The sequence below is a fragment of the Polyodon spathula genome, chromosome 18 (genome assembly GCF_017654505.1).
Source record: "Polyodon spathula isolate WHYD16114869_AA chromosome 18, ASM1765450v1, whole genome shotgun sequence".
NCBI lineage: Eukaryota > Metazoa > Chordata > Actinopteri > Acipenseriformes > Polyodontidae > Polyodon > Polyodon spathula.
The window spans coordinates 24,688,910-24,707,901 of NC_054551.1; the positions used below are offsets into that span (position 1 = coordinate 24,688,910).

The 18,992-nt window shown below is 43.0% G+C and overlaps 1 protein-coding gene across 1 annotated transcript in view; it reads left to right on the forward strand.

Annotated features, from left to right (window-relative positions):
- Positions 1-18,992, forward strand: part of LOC121330711 — a 29,889-nt gene that overhangs the window by 9,686 nt on the left and 1,211 nt on the right. The window contains exons 19-51 of the mRNA XM_041277434.1: positions 192-452; positions 614-877; positions 983-1,243; positions 1,638-1,898; positions 2,556-2,816; positions 2,949-3,209; positions 3,357-3,617; positions 3,719-3,979; positions 4,270-4,530; positions 4,717-4,977; positions 5,265-5,522; positions 5,980-6,240; positions 6,357-6,617; positions 6,856-7,116; positions 7,454-7,714; positions 8,058-8,318; positions 8,703-8,963; positions 9,161-9,421; positions 9,590-9,847; positions 10,335-10,595; positions 10,848-11,108; positions 11,295-11,555; positions 12,112-12,369; positions 12,589-12,849; positions 13,091-13,351; positions 13,662-13,922; positions 15,545-15,805; positions 15,953-16,213; positions 16,340-16,600; positions 17,087-17,377; positions 17,695-17,934; positions 18,213-18,269; positions 18,550-18,816. Coding sequence (XP_041133368.1) covers positions 192-452; positions 614-877; positions 983-1,243; positions 1,638-1,898; positions 2,556-2,816; positions 2,949-3,209; positions 3,357-3,617; positions 3,719-3,979; positions 4,270-4,530; positions 4,717-4,977; positions 5,265-5,522; positions 5,980-6,240; positions 6,357-6,617; positions 6,856-7,116; positions 7,454-7,714; positions 8,058-8,318; positions 8,703-8,963; positions 9,161-9,421; positions 9,590-9,847; positions 10,335-10,595; positions 10,848-11,108; positions 11,295-11,555; positions 12,112-12,369; positions 12,589-12,849; positions 13,091-13,351; positions 13,662-13,922; positions 15,545-15,805; positions 15,953-16,213; positions 16,340-16,600; positions 17,087-17,377; positions 17,695-17,934; positions 18,213-18,269; positions 18,550-18,816 — 8,418 coding nt within the window. The remainder of the gene's footprint in view (positions 1-191; positions 453-613; positions 878-982; positions 1,244-1,637; positions 1,899-2,555; positions 2,817-2,948; positions 3,210-3,356; positions 3,618-3,718; positions 3,980-4,269; positions 4,531-4,716; positions 4,978-5,264; positions 5,523-5,979; positions 6,241-6,356; positions 6,618-6,855; positions 7,117-7,453; positions 7,715-8,057; positions 8,319-8,702; positions 8,964-9,160; positions 9,422-9,589; positions 9,848-10,334; positions 10,596-10,847; positions 11,109-11,294; positions 11,556-12,111; positions 12,370-12,588; positions 12,850-13,090; positions 13,352-13,661; positions 13,923-15,544; positions 15,806-15,952; positions 16,214-16,339; positions 16,601-17,086; positions 17,378-17,694; positions 17,935-18,212; positions 18,270-18,549; positions 18,817-18,992) is intronic.

Genomic DNA, 18,992 nt, shown 5'->3' on the forward strand with positions numbered 1-18,992 from the left:
CTCAAATATTACCTTCAACTACAAATGTGACCCAGTTTTTTCTGTACTGTAATTAGTAGGAAATTGGTATTCTTTTATTATCTACATTGAGTCGATGAGATTAGAAACAGGCATGCATTGTTTAAAATGTAATATGTATTATGGTGTTAAGCAATACATTGTAAAATCTTTATCTCCTCGACTTCTTATAGCGCCATGTGCCCCAGAAAATGTTGACGCTCGAATTGGCTGTGGCTCCAGCATTGCAGTGGTATCGTGGGACCAGGCTGAAGGTGCAACCTCATACACTGCCACTGCAGAGGGATATCAGGGGCATGTGGTATCATGCACTACCAGAGATACCACCTGTTCCATGATGGAAATGCAGTGTGGTCAGAAGTACTCGATTGTAGTAGTGGCATCCAATGACAACTGCAATAGTCAGGAAAGCATACCTATTAGAGTAAAAACAGGTAAGCACTATACTGCTATAGGGTATTAAAAGTGCACTAGTGCTGGTGAATATTGTATGTCGATGTGAATGCAATTATAATAGTGGTACCGCTGTTTAACATCTTCCTCTGTCTCAGCTTTGTCTTTTATCTGAATTGCTGATTTCTGTGATTATTTAAAGGTCCATGTAATCCAACAAATCTGAGAGCCTCTTTAGACTGTGATACAAACGCTGTATCAGTCTCCTGGAACAAGGCTAACGGCACACAATCCTACATTGCAACAGCAGAATTGTTTGCCACCGGTCATGTAGCATCGTGTAACACAACGAACACAACCTGTGACATTAGCGCGTTACCATGTGGGCAGATATATACTGTCAAAGTGCTTGGGCTTGGGAGCGAATGTAACAGTTCACAGGGCTCGTGGATAAGGATTAACACAGGTAACCTACACCTCAGCAGCATGGTTATTTCTGTTACCTTATACAAAAATGTGTGCCACATACAGCAAGCAGTGTCGTTTTACTTTCTGTTCTTTGTAACTGCAGCCCCATGCAAGCCACCGCAAGTGGAAGTCCTCTTCAAGTGTGGCTCTGACAAGGCTGCAGTGTCCTGGGAGAGGTCCGATGGGGCAGACTTCTACGTGGCCGTTGCAGAATGGGAGAATAGGGAAATGCTTTCCTGCCACACCAGTGAAACAGCCTGTGAGATCTCCAGCCTGCAGTGCGGCCGGGAGTACAATGTGTCAGTCACTGCACTGCATGGAGACTGTATCGGAGGCCAGAGTGCTGTCTACACCATCCAAACAGGTAATGTACTACAGCACTGCACAGAGTGATGTAAGCTGTCCTGTCAATGCTATACATAAACAACTGTATCTCATTGGTATTGGTGCAAAAGCTTATTTTACTCAAGTCCACACTCATCGTGCTTGTGTGTGCTACAGCAGTTCATAGTGTGTCTAATTATCAACCAATGGAAAATTGCAATTCTTATAGACCAAGTCTATATTCAGTTACATTTTGTGCCTGATGGGCCCCTATTGTCTCTCACATTGTTGCTGTTGACTACCTGGTTGCTGAGTTGTCCATCACAGAACACAACCAAAAAGTTATGTGATCTATAGTGATGATGGAACAGCTTGGTCTACACAGTTTAATGCAGCGGTATCTAATTTGAATGCTTGTGTTTCCTTGTTTTCAGCGCCCTGTGTTCCCTATTACATGGAAGCTCACCTGGAGTGTGAAAATGACACTGCCTCTATATCCTGGGAGAGCAGTGAAGGAGCCACCTCATACACAGCAATAGCAGAAAGTAGCGACGGGGATATATATCGATGTAACACCTCTGATACAAACTGCATGTTGCCTAGTTTGAAGTGTGGACACACATACAATATAACAGTTAGAGCGTTCAACGGCACCTGCAACAGTTCCGGAAGCGTTTCTCTGGAAATGAAGACAGGTAAAGTGAATCATTAAATCTGGGTGGTTGCTATTATATTCTAACATTAATGCCTAGCATTGACCATGAATGGAAAAGCTTACAAGATCACAGCGGGTTCTCTCAGCTCCACAGTTTCAGGGGGTTTCCAGAAGCATTGACTTCGTAACATATCATTAGAACTCATCATTCATAGGGTGCTGAGTAGAGAAGATTTTTTTTGTTGAGAAAATATATAAAGTCAGAAGTCTTGAAGAGGGAGTCAGTCTTTGTTTGTGGCTCTCTTAGACCCTCATTTTGTTGTATGGTAATAACAGTGTGCTGTACAGTACAGCTGATGATAAATATCAGTAAAGTTCAAAGCATTCTTAACCATTATTAACAGAGACTCCGAAATAGAAAAGCTCAGAAGCCAACCCTCAGCATAGATTTCTGTGGAGTGGCTAAAGTTGACAAATTAAGCTCCCTCTAAAGGCCAAGGACTTACTTTAAAAGCTCTGTCGTGGTGTGTTGAGGTGTTTTTAAGAACATGCCAATATGAATAGTTTTTTTTTTTTCAATGAAATTTAATACTTTCTAAAAAATGTACATGCTCCTGTATCTATTGCACATGTACCACTTGAATGGTAGATTAAACGGCTTTGTCATGTTCTCCCTGTTATTGTGTTCTGTCTATAGCACCATGTCCGCCAGTAGAGGTGATCACTCGTCTCGACTGCGTGACGAATATCGCCTCCATCTCGTGGAACCTCAGCGACCAGGCTGAGGCTTACCTGGCCAAAGCAGAGGAGAATGGTGGACATATATCTTTGTGTAACTCATCTGAAACCTCATGTAACATCACTGATCTCCAATGTGGAAAAGAGTATAGGGTTACTGTTAAATCCGCAAATAAGGATTGCAGTGGTGCTGAGAGCTCTGAGTACAAAATGCAGACAGGTAAGTAAGAGGTCGTGAAACTTCTTATTTTTGTGTGATCTGTCTGTCTCAAAAAGATTCCTGTTAAATTGCACTACCCCTAAAGTAACGGCTAAAGCTTCTGGAAGTGACCTGATTGTGTAACGTCCACAGCCCCATGCGTTCCTCCACTTGCTGAGGTTCAGATGGACTGCCTGGGAGACATCGCTTGGGTCACATGGGACCGGGCTGATGGAGCAGAGAGGTATATCGCCGTAGCGGAGGACACATTTGGAGATAAATTCCTATGTCAGTCAAACGACACCAGTTGTGAAATCAGTGGTCTGAAATGTGGACAGCAATACACATTCACAGTGAAGGCTCTAGATGAGAGATGTTACAGTGGACACAGTGCCATTTTAAAGTCTGAAACAGGTAAAGACATGCATGCATGCAATATATATGCATGCAAGCAAGAGGCTGGAACATACAAAAGAAGATGAAAATGATACTGAGAGAAATTTATCGCCTGTTATAAAGGTCAAGCTAATGTAACGGAATTCAATGTCTGTTGTTCTGCAGCACCGTGCACTCCACAGGATGTGAACTCTGTGTTGCACTGTAGCAACAACGTTGTGGTGGTGTCTTGGGGTCACAGTGATGGAGCAGTGAATTATACAGCAACAGTGGAAGGAGCAGATGGGAACACAACATACTGTACCACCAGAGAAACTGCTTGTGAGATCTCTGGCTTGCAGTGTGGAGAGATATACATCGTGACTGTTATATCTGAGGGTCTCAGTTGTAACAGTACTCAGAGTGCAGAGTCTATCTTCAAAACAGGTACGAAGGACAAACACTGAAACTTTTGTATAGTGTAATATATATACCTTTTTTGTAGACTTTATTTGAACTTTTAATTAATGGTTTTCCGTACTTTGCAGTCCCTTGTACTCCACAAAACATAGATGCCAGCCTGGACTGTGGAAACAACATTGCTGTAGTGAGGTGGGACTCCAGTAATGGGGCTCAGAGGTATGCAGTGGAAGCTACGGGAGAGGATGGGCACACAACAGCCTGCGGGTCATCTGACACAAGCTGTAACCTTTTTGATCTGCACTGCGGACAGACATACTCCTTCAGAGTCACAGCGCAGGATATTATGTGCAGAAGTAAAACAAGTCCAGTGGCTGAGATCATAACAGGTACTGGCAGTGTTTAAAATAAATATTACAAGACACAGTGGGGGTGATCAAAGATTCACTTAACAAGACAATTCTTGATTTGAAGGGTTGCTGTTGTTTTTTGATATCAGTGGAAATGTACGGCAAAATTGATTTAATTTAGCTTTTTTGCTTGAACATAAAGTAGATACGTTCTTTATGCGGTAATGCATTATAAAAGTTCACATTTTGCATGGTCCTATTCCAGTTTAACAATACCCTGCCCTGTTTTCAGACCATTAATGTTTAACTTTTTAAAATGTGATTTCCAGTTCCATGCACCCCGGAGAGAATAGAAACTGAACTGGACTGTGGAACGAATGTTGTATCAGTTTCATGGAATCAGAGCGCTGGGGCAAAATCCTACATGGTGACTGCAGAAGGAAGTCATGGCCACAAAATGCACTGCAACACAACAGACACACAGTGTGACTTGACAGGCCTCAACTGCGGCCAGAATTACCACATGACATTAGCAGCATCCGATTATGTGTGCATCAGCCCCCAAAGCCCTGTTATTGAAACGAAAACAGGTGAGAATAAGTGAACATCTCTGCTGAATGACACATCTTATGTGTATTGATTTCCAGTCTGATCAATCGTTTTTGCTGTTGGTGGGGTTAATGGTATTTCATTCCCATTGTCGTAATGCGTAGTGCATTTATGTATAACATATGTCACACTTATATTGATTTTATTTCTTTCTCCTTTGGTTGCAGTGCCTTGTATGCCCGAGGACATTGAAGCCTTTGTAGACTGCTTCTCTGGCACTGCCACGGTGTCCTGGTACCTCAGCACAGGGGCAGACTCTTACACAGCTACAGCGCACGCGATCAGCGGGCACATGGCCTCTTGCAACACCAGTCACACAAACTGCATCATCTCAGACCTTCTATGTGGGCAGCTGTACTACATAACCGTACTTGCTCTTGATCAAACCTGTAACAGTTCAGGAATACTAACAAATTACTTGAAAACAGGTTAGTCAACAGAAACCTGTACTCGCCCAATACTTCCTAGAATTGATACTTCCCAACATGTGTCTTTTGAGTAATTATGCAGTGATTGGATGGTAGCTACGTACTAGTGCCTTCAATATACAAATATTTAATACAATTTAAAAAAAAAGTACCTACAAATGGTACCATTTTACAAGTTCAGTATAAAACAGAACTTACAGAAATTGTTGAGTTATCACAATATTTAAACATGTATAAAATGTTCCTGAAAATTTTGAAACACTTTTCCTGCCCTGGATGTCTTTCAGAACCCTGCATCCCTGATCATGTCCAGGCAGAGTACTCCTCATCAGTAGCCCTGGTGAGCTGGGACCCAAGTGACGGAGCCAACTCCTACATTGCAACAGCGCAGAGCATCCATGGAGATCTATCCACCTGCAACACGGCAGGCACCAGCTGCACTGTCACAGAGCTGCACTGCGGCTTGGTCTACAACATCTCTATCACACCCTACAACGACATCTGCAACAATACAAACACTTCTGCTGTCACACAGCTTGAAACTGGTGAGCCTTCCCGGTGTGCTTTTCTTCCCTGCTTCAATAGAAAGAAAGCAAGCAGATGCAATTTTCCATTCAACCCGCCCTCATATTCAATCAGTAGGAAACTACATTCCAAGCCATCACTACTCCAGAATTATCTTGCGGAGGTTCCAGACCTGATCCATATGGTTTTCTTAGATTAGTATTTGTAGGCTAGACCTGCATTACAGTTTGACTAGCACAACACTGGTTTGACATCCACACAAAGAATAGTACATTTTCTCCTATAAGACACTGTAGTGTTACTCACAAACACAAACTCTTATTTGGAATTTTGGTGTTTTAGTTCTGCTTCCTTGTTTCTTCTATGTTTTGGTAATCAGAGGCCTACAGAAGGTTGAAGTGTTTAAGACTGTGGAATTATGCTTTTTTCTATTATATAATGGTACATTCTGACACCTATTTCTCTATGTCTCCCCAGAGCCCTGTGTTCCACAGTTTGTCACCACCAGCATTGACTGTGAGACAGGCGTTGTCTCTGTTTCATGGGAAGAGAGCAGCGGTGCTGAGTCCTATCTTCTGACAGTAGATGAAGGGAATGTACCGAGAAATGCATGTCTAACCATTGATACGACCTGTGAAATTAGTGACCTGCTGTGCGGACATGAGTATACTGCTAGTGTCACAGCTTTTAATGATGAAAGCAAAAGCTTACATAGTGCCAGTGTCCTTATGTCAACAGGTATGTTACCTAACTGTGAATTATTACTGGGTATTGTGCATAGTGTGTGATCCAAAGCTGCTTCAGTTATCCAGATCGCATATGCATCTGATCACATAACTGCTTTTCCAATACAGCACCATGTATTCCGGATTACATCGATGCAGTGATGGACTGTGACAATAACACAGCATGGGTGTTTTGGGAGCTAAGCGATGGTGCAGAGTCCTACATTGTAACTGCAGAAGGAACTGATGGACATGTTACCTCGTGCAACACAACAGACGCAGCTTGCAACCTCACCACCTTGCACTGTGGACTGGTTTATAACCTGAGCTTGACTGTCCTCAGTGAACAATGCTACATCATACATTCAAGAGCAGTTTCTATTACAACTAGTAAGTCTAACATTTGACTGTCATGGGATGCAAATACCTTTGGCCATTTCATGTTTTATACTAGGGAAAAGCGAAGGCATATCAATATTTCAATACATATGTTACACCAAGGGAAGCAGAGGTGACAAAATGGGAAATTTCAGTTGGTTATGATTTTTCTTTGTTTTAAAGGTGTCCTTAAGAAAAATGTTTTCTTGCAAATCTTGCTTGGTATAAGTGAACACTTTTCTTTTTGTAGTGCCCTGTGCCCCTGACCATGTTAACGCAGAATTGGATTGTGACAGTGACTCTGTCCTGGTATCCTGGAAGCAGAGTGAAGGAATAGATGCCTACATTGCAACAGCTACAACACACTCCGGATACAATGCAGAGTGCAACTCCACCGGCTTAGCTTGTAACATCAGTGGCTTACAGTGTGGACAGAGCTACTACATCAGAGTCACAGCGCTCAATGACGGATGTAGCAGTGAAACAAGTTCCTCTGTGGAAGTCCAAACAGGTACTTTCTATGTTCAAGGTTTTTTTTGGTTCTGCTTGTAATTTATAATTTTTTGGTTCAATAATGTTTTTCAACAGTGTCTTAATTCAGATATTTTTGTTATAGAGCATCGCACTTTCGAAACTTTAAATCTTTCATATTAACGTTTAAAAGCAGAGAGTAATTCTCTACGTATTTTTTATGTAACAAGTAACAGCTTTCTTTGTAAAGAAGTAATAAAGAAGTTAACAGACTAGAAAACTGAACTAAAATGGTGCTTGAAATAATAAAAAGACTACAGGTGGACTCAGACTCCTTGTCTAACATACAGTCTTTCTGGTTTTGTGTCTATCCACAGCGCCATGTAGACCAGAGAGTTTGGAAGCCCACGTTGCCTGTGACAACGAGATTGTGTCAGTGGTGTGGGAGGAGAGCAGCGGTGCAACGTCCTACATTGTAACAGCAGTGGGAGGTCTTGGGCATGTAACAGACTTTAACACAAATGACACGGCCTTCACATTCCTTGATCTGTATTGTGGACAGACATACAACATCACTGTAGTTGCACAAGATGAGAGGTGTAACAGCTTAGCCAGCACTACTGTTGAAATCCAAACTGGTAAGATAAACTTCCTGTGAGTATATTAAAATGACTCACTGTAGAGTCAAATGTTTCTTCTGAAATGTGCATTATGCTTTGTATAGTGTTGTACAGTGTTAATATAAATTTACTTAAAATATGATAAAGAATGAAGTAAGAATTTCAATGAAGCTAAAGGTAGGGGAATGGATTTTAATGGAAACATCAATTACAAATGTCATGTCACAAAACTAAATATAAACAATTCAGAAGTTTAATTCAATTGTTTCTTATTGTTGACATTCGGGTGTTTGTGTATTTATCTGGGAATGCCCAGCCACTGTACATATTCTGAAGTTTAGGTTTTGTCTCCTTTGTTCAGTCCCATGCCCTCCGCAGGATGTGGCAGCTGACCCTGGGTGTGAGGTCAGCAGTGGCTCGGTAACATGGACAGAAAGTGATGGTGCAGTTTCCTACACTGCAGTAGCCCGGGGAATAGACGGGCACATCCATGTGTGTAACACCACGAACACGGCCTGCAACTGGACTGACCTTCACTGCGGGGAGATATACACGGTTTATGTGATTGCAGAGGACGGCAACTGTGACAGCTCTGTGAGCAACACTACGACAGTATACACAGGTACTGTACCATTACTGTTGCTTTCAGAAAAGCAGGGGCCCACTCTATTAGACTAATTGTCTGGAGGGGATCTGGCAGAGGGGGTCTCTCTGGCTCAACAGAGGGCGTTTCTCAAATCAGCTGAAGTGCTACAGTGGCCCTTACTGTCCTAACCCTAACCCTTACTGTCCTTTGTCCTCCAAGGGCCGATGGCTCTCCTCGGTTGTTGAGTTCCTTGGTTTAAAGAGCCGATTGGCTTGATGGTAGGATCGAAGGACATCCACTAACCTTCAATTCCCCCTGATCTGTTGTAGGGAGTTGTTGATGGAAAAAAAACAGGGGTAAACTAATAGGTCTCTTAGGAAAAGTAGTTTTTCAATATTTTTTTTTTTATTGTGATTGCAGCACCTTGCATTCCACAAAACCTTGTTTCAAACATACACTGTTTCTACAACACAACATCGGTGACCTGGGAAGGAAGCAAGGGTGCAGAATTATACCTTGTCACTGCAGAGGGGAGAGATGGGCACACTGCACAGTGTAACACCAACGATACCCACTGTGACTTCGACCAACTTCACTGTGGACACGTTTATACCATCACTGCCTTTGCTCTGAGTAGTGGATGCAGGAGTCCAATGAGTGCGCCAATTGAAATCAAAACAGGTAAAGTGATTTGTTTTATAACACAGAAACCAAAACTAGATGACACTTCTTACTAGCTTAACTAAACAATTAGACACGACACATAGGGAGGTTGCCAATGCCAGAGATTACAAACCCATCAGTATTTATGTTATGATGTGAATGGTCTTCCTGTGATTATATGTTTTGCAAAGTTCATTTTTTCCCTATTGTATCAGGTCCATGCATTCCTGGTGCTGTTACTGCACTTCAGCGCTGCTTGCCAGACAGTGTAGAGGTTTTCTGGAGAGCAAGCGATGGGGCACAGTTTTACACTGCCACGGCTGAAACAGCAGATGATGCGAGGCAGTCCTGTAGTTCTGCACAAAGCTCATGTCTCATTACTGATCTGCAGTGTGGGGAGCTCTACTTTGTACAAGTAATAGCCTCAGACGATCAGTGCAATTCTACTGAGAGTTTTTACATTACACACCAAACAGGTAATTTTACATTAACAGCTAGCTTCCATTTGTGATGTTTTAACTTCTGTATAGATATGCTATATCAAGCAATGTAATAAAGCAATCATAGAAATAGTTTTGTCAGAGAGAACACTGTGACTGCTGTAAGTTTATGTCTTGTGTCTTAAATATGGCTGTCTTTTCCAGCTCCGTGCACCCCACAGAATGTCACAGTTGAGCTGGACTGTGAAGGGAACAGTGCGTTAGTGTCCTGGGATCACAGTAACGGTGCAGTGAGTTACACAGTGAGGGCAGAGAGCAGCAGCAGCACCCTCTCCTGCTCTGCCCACGACACACAGTGCTTCCTCACCGACCTGACTTGTGGCCTCCAGTACTCTGTGCATGTGGTGGCTGTAAATGGCAGTTGCTCTAGTCAACCAAGTGAACCAACCAGCATTCAAGCAGGTACTGTAGCTAGGTAGAACTACAAAAATGACACTTTCATAGCCAGCTTTGAAAAGGCGCTGTGCACGCTTCTCAGAACCCTGTCATTTGTTTCTGCTATGGTACATCATTATTGGGGTTCAAACATCTGGATGACAGTAAATGTGACAATCAGTGGCAGAGTTAAGATGTTCACTTCTGGAAATAGTTTGATATTTCCAGCTATTGAATCTTGCACATGATTACTTCCCCTGTCAATTAAGTGTATTTAAAACTGCCTTCACCATGGAAGACAAAGTGAGCAATGGGAATCAAATCAAATGACAAAATGGTATTTTCCTCTCCTTTTCTTCACCTTGTTTCTCTCCTCCCTTTTTCTGCATGTCTTCTGTCTACAATACTCTAAGATGCCCTTGAGTAAGCATGTTACCCATTACAGTCAATTTCAAGGGAACAGATACAAGCACCTTTTTTTAACTTGTTTCCTTTTCCCCTTTAACAAACGTAGCTCCGTGCACCCCCCAGATCACCGAAGCCTGTCTGGATTGTTTTACCAATACGTTATTGATGCAGTGGACTTACAGTGAAGGAGCAACAACATATATAGCAACTGCAGAATCCAAGGACAAGGACACTGCATTATGCAATAGCACCCACACAAACTGCGAGATTCTTGATTTGGACTGTGGACAGCTCTACAGTGTGACAGTGGTTGCACTCAGTGACCATTGCAACAGCTCACAAAGCATCAGCCAGGATATTGAGTCAGGTAAAGCTACTGGTGTTATCTGTTTACGTTAAGTATGTTCACATTAGAACCCATTTCATTCTCTCCAGACCAGGCCCTTCATTATATTTGATATTATTCGCTAACCTTTTGTATAACCTTTTTATTTCATAAGTCAGTCCTTTTACTATTGTTGCTCTTGCTAATTGCTAATGACAAGGTTAAGTGTACTCTTGTGTAGATAGTTTCCTGCATACTGTTTTCAGATACTAACTTTACTGCTGTCAATCCCAGTGCCCTGTGTCCCTCAGAGTGTAGATGCCGAGCTAGACTGTACCAGTAACATTGCCTTAGTGTTATGGGAACCAAGCAGTGGAGCCCAGTCCTACATTGTAAACGCTGTAAGTACAGATGGACATATTGCATCCTGCAACACTTCGAAAACCACCTGCCAAGTCACAGACCTAATGTGTGGAAACACATATAACATCAGCGTCACGGCAATAAACCAGCAATGCAACGTCTCGCACAGCACACCGGCTGAAATACAGTCAGGTAAGCTCCCTCCCAGCTCAATTTAAAGACTAGTCGTCAAGCCACTCTCAGTGATTGCTTTCAATTAGAAAACATCAGATATCCTTCTGTGGGAACCAGTTGTCTCTTACTAAAGCCCTTCACATTTTAATTTTTTTTTTAAATTTAGAGGAACATATGTAATGATGCTATGCTTCTTTTCTTCAGTGCCTTGTGTTCCAAAGTACGTGGGTGCACACGTGGACTGTGAAACTGGCATTGTGTCCGTGTCCTGGGAAGACAGCAAGGGGGCCGTATCATACACTGCGACTGCTCAAGGGAGTGGAGGATATTCATCTTCATGTAACACCACACACACGACATGTGAGCTCTCTGATCTGCTCTGCGGCCATGGCTACAGCCTGACGGTTACATCTGCAGATGACACCTGCACCAGTATTGAAAGCAGCTCCTGTTCGTTCAATACAGGTACCAGAAAGATACATTTGGAATCAAATGAAGCTTAGCACTGTTTTTAGATTTTAAATTTTAAATGATTTCAATCCGGCTCATCGCTGCCACCCCTGCGCTGACTTGGGAGGGATGAAGACGGACACACGCGTCCTCCGAAACGTGTGCCGTCAGCCGTCCGCTTCTTTTTTTTCACTTTGCAGGCCCGCCATGTAACCACCCCGGAGCTACAGCGTCAGAGGACCACGCAGCTCCGGGGAGCTCACAGGCATGCCAACAGAACCGTGGCCACTCTACAGGGGTCACTAGTGCGTGGTGAGTCAAGGACACCCTGGCTGACCTAAGCCCTCCCCCCGGGGCAGTGCCTGGGTCCATGGCTGGCAGTGGAACAGCCTGGACCCGAACCGGCGACCTCCAGGCTATAGGGAGCATCCTGCACTCCACGCGGAGTGCCCTTACCAGATGCGCCACTCGGGAGCCCCTATAAGAACTCTTGAAGATGTACTAGTGTTTTACTTTTGCATGCGTTTGCTGCGCAGTTTCATTAATTAAACATTTTTTTGTATGTTTGCAGTTCCTTGTATTCCTCAGCACGTCTCAGCTCATCTGGAGTGTGCCAACAACACTGGCTCTGTGTCCTGGGAGCCATCAGAAGGAGCCAATTATTACAGCGTAATGGCAATGGGTGTTGATGGGCACGTTGCATCGTGTAACACAAGTCTCACGAACTGTGAGCTGGAAGATTTACACTGTGGGCAGATGTACAATTTCACTGTGACAGTCCTGGATGGAGAGTGTGACAGCATACAGACTTCATCTGATCTGCAAGCCGGTCTGTACAGTCTTTAATGGAATATATGGAATGAACCTGAACACTATATGCTATGAAAACATTATGAAAAAAAAAAAAGGCATTCAGAGCTGAGATGAATAAAAAGTCAAATTGCAATACTGGATTGACGTACACAACTATGTTTTTGCTATTTTGCAACATCTAAATTAGGTAAATATTGCTGTGTTTTCTTTGTAATTCATTATTTTTCTTCCACAGCCCCATGTCCACCAAAGAATGTTAGAACGTCTCTGCAGTGTGACTCTAACATTGCTTCAGTGTCCTGGGAGAAAAGTGCTGGAGCAGTCTCATACTCAGTAATAGGACAAGTCAGCGATGGACACATAGCGTCCTGTAATACCACTGAAACATTCTGTGATCTTGCGGAGCTCCACTGTGGGCAGATGTACAGCGTGTCTGTCTTTGCACTGGATGATACCTGCAACAGCATTCAAAGCATGAGTGCCGAATTCAAAACAGGTAAAAACAAAGCTGTATAAAAAAAAATGAAGCAGCAAACGATGTCTCAGATTATAGTCACAAGATACTACGATACATGCAAGAGATTGTGGATTTGGTTCCAGCCTTTTGACATTGTTCAAGTGCTCACATATCATTTGTTTCTTACATGACATGCTTTTTTGAGATTGTGTTGCCATAGCTTTATACAGTAAGCAATGCTGTTCATCATATCTTTTTTCAATATGTCTGCTATTTCCAGGCCCCTGCCCCCCTCAACATTTGGGTATAAACATGTACTGTGATTCAGGGATAATGTTTGTCAGCTGGGATGCTGTCCCGAGTGCCAACTCGTATACAGCACAGGTGGCCGCCAGCGATGGCAATGTCTTTTCCTGTGACACAGACGATACAAACTGTTTCATGACTGAGCTGCTCTGTGGCACGACTTACACTGTTACAGTTACCTCCTTCAATGGAGAATGTATTGGTGCGCCAAGTGAAGCATCTGCAATTTCATCAGGTAACTAATAGTTTTTATTAGGAAAGGAATATAGATAGGGTTGTCAAGAGAAATATATCTTCTCAATAGTGTTTATCTTAACATCTGTAATAAGAGAAATTAAATACACCAGCCATGTCCCAAAACTGCCCCTCTTCTATTTGGAGGGAGTAGTACTGCAGAGGTAAATTATTTTAGGTAATTCCAAAAATAATTGACATTGGATTTTTTTATGTCATTTGGTTAATAGTTTGAATCCATGATAGCCTATTAGTCAATTGTTAAAAAGAGCATTAGATTGACCTCTTAATGAGATTCTGTTGCATTCCAGCTCCGTGCACGCCTAAGAATCTAAATGGCTATCTGGACTGCGTGACGAATGCAGCCTGGTTGGAGTGGGATCCCAGTAAAGGAGCTGAGCTGTACACTGTGACTGCAGTGAGCCTCAGAGAACTTCAATCTTTCTGCACGACGGCAAACACCACCTGCCACATCCCTGATCTGCAGTGCGGGATCAAATACAGCTTCACTGTGATCGCATTTAACAAGGACTGTACCAGCCTGGAGAGCAACACCATCTACATCGAAACAGGTACCCAATCTAAGTCACCTGTGTAGATGTGTGCCCACTTGGAAAATAGAGTCAGGGAATCTCCTTTATTTTTTATTAACGGGGCGTGAGCTGGGGGTGTAAGGATAGGGCAGAAGAAGCAGAAAGGAGCAGTTAGTAGGACAGAGTGCAGGCTAGAAAGGACTGGACTTAGGATTGAGGAGCGGGCGAGGCCCTGACTCTAGTAGTCGGACATGGAAACTAGAATAGAAAGTGATCGCTGACTGAGGGCGACGATGACAACACAAACCAGGGGTAGAGGACCCAGCAACCGAAACAGGATAGAAAGATGGTCACTGACTGAGGGCAACGATGCCATCACATCCCAGGGGCAAAGGACCCAGCAACCGAAAACACATACAAGGGTGTCACAAAGAATGCCGGAGTGGGTGACGTCAGACCAGAAGCAGGACATAAAAAGACAGAGAGGTGGAGTTTGGTGGAGCTGAGCGAATGCTTTTGCTCAGCATTTAATAAATAAACAGAACAGAAAATAAACAGTTGTAACAAACACAAACAGGACACGGCACATTCACCAAAATAAATAGACAAACAAAAATGGACTAACACTACACAAAACAGGGTGAGCAGATATTTTAACTATTATTCTTACAATTTATCACTATTACCTCCGTCTCCAATCCTGTTCTCCACTCACTGAACACACAACCCTGAGTGGGTGAAAACATGCAGTTTTTATGCAGCTGTACCAAGACTTGATTGCTAATCAATCATTCAATTGGAGTCTCGGTACAACTGCACGTGAATTAATAAAGTGCAATTCCCCGTGCTCACATATTATTACTTTTTACTTGCACGTGAAGTGCTGTGCAATCCTTGTGCCTAAATACAAATATACATTTTAAACACTCGTGTTACACAGACCCGTTTATATCCCGTGTACCAATGACTATACACCAACATTAACACACAACAGCTAACACAAAATACACACAGGGGCAGGCACTTTGCCACAGAGGGTTATGATTCGGGGAGCCGCCCCTCGGGAAGAAGTCGGTCCTGGTAGACCGGGACACGAAAGGAGATAGAGAGAGCGAGAGGTACCCAGCATCTGAGACTTCTATAAAGGGGTGCTCGTTAGACCCCCAATTGGCTGAGACTTCAAGCTGCCTGGGACCTGAAATAAGGACAAGGCATAGAGGTTAGTATGGGACTCGAGCACAGAGTAGCCATGTCCCAAATTGAAGCAGAGTATAGAATAGAGCCTTGAATGAGGTAAGATAAGCGCAGGAGCTGCAAAACGACAGAGGGTGGCTGAGGGTCCGCTCTGACTCGCATGGTAAGAACCCTGCTGAAGGTAAAGGGAGGCTGATGCTGAGCCCTGAAGTCGGGGAAGTGAGACTCACTTGCACCCCAGAGACGACCGATGCGAAGGCATGTATGAAAAGGTGGAGGAGAGAGGAGGAGGAGGAAAACGAAACACTAGACAGCGAAGGTGCTTGTGATCAGGGCTTAAATAGAAAATAGGTACTAATTGACAGGAAATTGGAAGCCTCCTGCTCAACACCCCCTGAACTACGTTGGCTAACATTTAATGGAAATGGTCCACACGTGACTGCTACAATGCACCTGTTTCCCCCTAGCTCCCTGTACCCTGCACAATTTGACTGCTGAGACCCAGTGTAACAGTAACATATTGAAAGTGATGTGGGACCATACTGAGAGCAGTCGGATGTACATTGCTACTGCAGAAGGCAGTGATGGGAACATGCACTCCTGCAACAGCTCAGAGGCATCCTGTGACCTGACGAATGTGCATTGTGGTGTCATATACACCATCATCATTGCCTCCTCCTCTGATAAGTGCAGCAGTCAGAGAAGCCCACCGTATAAAATCCAAACAGGTACCTTTTATTTAAAAACTTTGATGTGGAATTAGCAAAAAATAATGTGCATAATTTCTGTAGAACTAACGCAGTGCTACAGCAAGGTGGTATTAATACTGTGTTAGACCTCAGTGTCTAACTTGCTGTTTTGCCTTGAAAATGTAGCCCCCTGTGCTCCACAAGAGATCGCTGTTTCCCTAGACTGCAACAGTCATGCTGTCACAGTACACTGGAGCCCCAGCTTTGGCACAAAGTTCTATCTGCTGACAGCCACAGGGAGCAATGGGAGCAAAGTATTGTGCAACTCATCACACCCAAACTGCACACTTCAAGACCTGCAGTGTGGCCAGCTCTACACTGTCTCTGTAACAGCTGGAGATGAAACCTGTATGAGTCATGCAAGCAAAGAGATTACTTTTAACACAGGTAAAGAAAAGACTTTCTACAACTCTTGGGCTTGGAACAATGGTCACACTGTTTATAATAAATTAAAGACCCCTATTACAAAGTGCTATCCAGACTAATTTTCCTGTTCTGTTTTTTACATCACAGTTCCCTGTGTGCCGGATAATTTAACTGTACAAATGCAGTGTGCTACAAATTCTGCTCTCCTGTCCTGGGATCAAAGCAACAGAAGCCTGGAATACTTTGTTTCTGCCATTGCAAGTGATGGAGAAAAACTATCCTGCAGTTCCCAAGAACCTGGCTGCACCATAGACGGGTTGACTTGTGGCACCAAATACAATTTCACTGTGACAGCTTCTAATGGTGTCTGTTACAGCTCGTTTGGTGTGCCGGTCATCGCTGGGGCAGGTAACACCCTTAGCTTGGTGGTACTCACATAATGTGTTTTAGATGCCAAGACCTTTGGATTATATATCACTGGTAGGGCAAAAAATAGCAAGGCAGTTAATACACAGAGATGATAAGTTAAATTATTTTATTACAAACAAATTTGGAATAGGAAATTAGTAACCAGCAAAGCAGCTAGGTAGATAATCCCAACATGTGAATCATGTTTTGATCAGCAACGTGAGAATGCAATGAGTAAAGCCTTTAGCCTCTCGTTCTTTCCCTGGGGTGCCCAATACCTGGAGATTGCTGACAGAACCAGAGAAACCCCTGGGTGAGAACAGACGCAGGAGATGGCCAAAACTAATCAGCAATGGTTGAGGGCTGAGTCAGCATTTTTAGAGGCGATACATTAGGAGCAGTTATTATAGAAAGACTGGGTGGGGGGACTGTTTCTATGTCCCTGCAGAACCATGGTCAAGTCTTTAATTGAATGTCTTCCCCCAGTCCCCTGCCCACCGCAGAGTGTGGCGCTGTCACTGCTGCTCTTGGCGGATGCAGTTCAGGAGGCAAAGGTGTGGTGGAGTGCAGTCCAGTGTGTCGGGGTGGAGTACTTGGTGGAGATGCGCGGACTGATCGAAGACGACCCCCAGGCCCAGTTCATCCTGACCTCCCACTGGACCACAGCCACATACTTCTTCATCCCGGTGCCATGTAGCTCTACCTACAACGTGACTGTCACCTCCAGGAGCTCAGCAGGGATCGGATACCCCAGTCTTCCCATTCAAGGTCTTGCAGGTAACCAAGGGTGGGTTTGGGTTTCTGGTGCACCTTTGGGACTGTTTTCATTAACTGAATTAAAATGACAAATTATATTTTTTGTGAGAAGTTCCCAATTGTGAAAAAGTTCCGTAAATATGAGCCTTATACTAAAACTATATCATACAAATATGGACTGGAGGACTCTGTATGAAGCGAATATTCAGTAGTTTTCCACAAAACATTCAGCCCATTTACAGTCTATCTTAGTGAATTACTGCCTGCTAATGCCTGTTATAGTTGCATAAGGGACTTGTTTTGTATTTTTCTTCTTCATTGTTTATGGTGTTTTTCAGTTCCCTGTCCCCCAAAGGGTGTTACATTTTACACAGAAGGCACTTCATGGAACATTTCATGGAATGCATCAGTTCACGCCACGGAATATGTAGTGTATAGCTCCAAAGCACAAAGAACTGAGCTCTGCAGAACATCACACTGTTCATGTACTGTACCAAAGAAGCAAAATGACACAGTTGAGGTTACTGCTGTTAATTCTGCTGGAGAAAGTGAACCAAGTGTGGAAATTCTTGTTCAAGGTCAGTGGCTTTAAAAAAAACAAACATGTATCTAATTGTTCCTGGGATTAGTTGCAGATTTACTTAAGAGCAAGTGGATCCAAACTTTTTTGTTGGCCCTTTTTATACACTGTCTTTCAGCTGGTTTTGACCGGTGGAGATAATAAACAAGACAGTCCTTAAATGAGGATATCCTTTATACAGATTTTTGACATTTGGTAGCACAGTGTAAATCAATAGCTTTTAGAGACATATACACAGACAGTAAATGCAATGTTTGTTTTTATTATTTACTGTAGACACTCATTTAAAACGCAAAAGAAGAGATCTAACTGAAGTTACTGGAACTTATGAAGGTACATTTATGGATTTTTTTTTTCACTGAAATGTGTTCTATCAAAGTGCTGATAAAAGTCTATCAGGTCAAATGTTCATCATTAACTAAAAAAAGAACCATACAAGTTAAGAAAGCACATGACTTGTTTTGTTAATTAAAAATGTTAACACTTTTAGTCACCCCTCATGTACAATAGCTTGTGCCTATTTTCTTTTTTGTGAATTGTTGAGAAATACTATACCACAGTTCAGCCCTTTCCAGAAGACTATTTTTTCAGGAGTCTCCGTCTTATTTTTCAGGTGACCTGTTAGCGCCTGAAGTGCATGTTGTCAACGTGACTGGGGACACACTGCATGTGGAGTGGACACCAGTCGAGGGTGCCACTTACTACGTCCTGATTGTCAAAGTCACTGAAACCAAACCATTCAAACCGCTTGTGCAGTCTGTACAGGGTTCAAGTGCAAAGGTTACTGGTCTTCTGCCTTTGACACAATATAGTATAAGGGTCTCAGCAAAGGACAACAACAGAAGTAGCCAATACTCTGATCCAGTCTTGATCACCACAGGTATTCACATCTAGATTTTACATAAACCCTGGTTTTCAGTTTTGCTCTTTGGAGTTTTCACCAAATATTAAATTGAAAACCCAAGTTACACACATATCAAAACATGCATATCTGAAGAATTTTAGCAGACACTACTGTAAAACTAAATTCACACACTGCAATTGTGTTAGAATTGT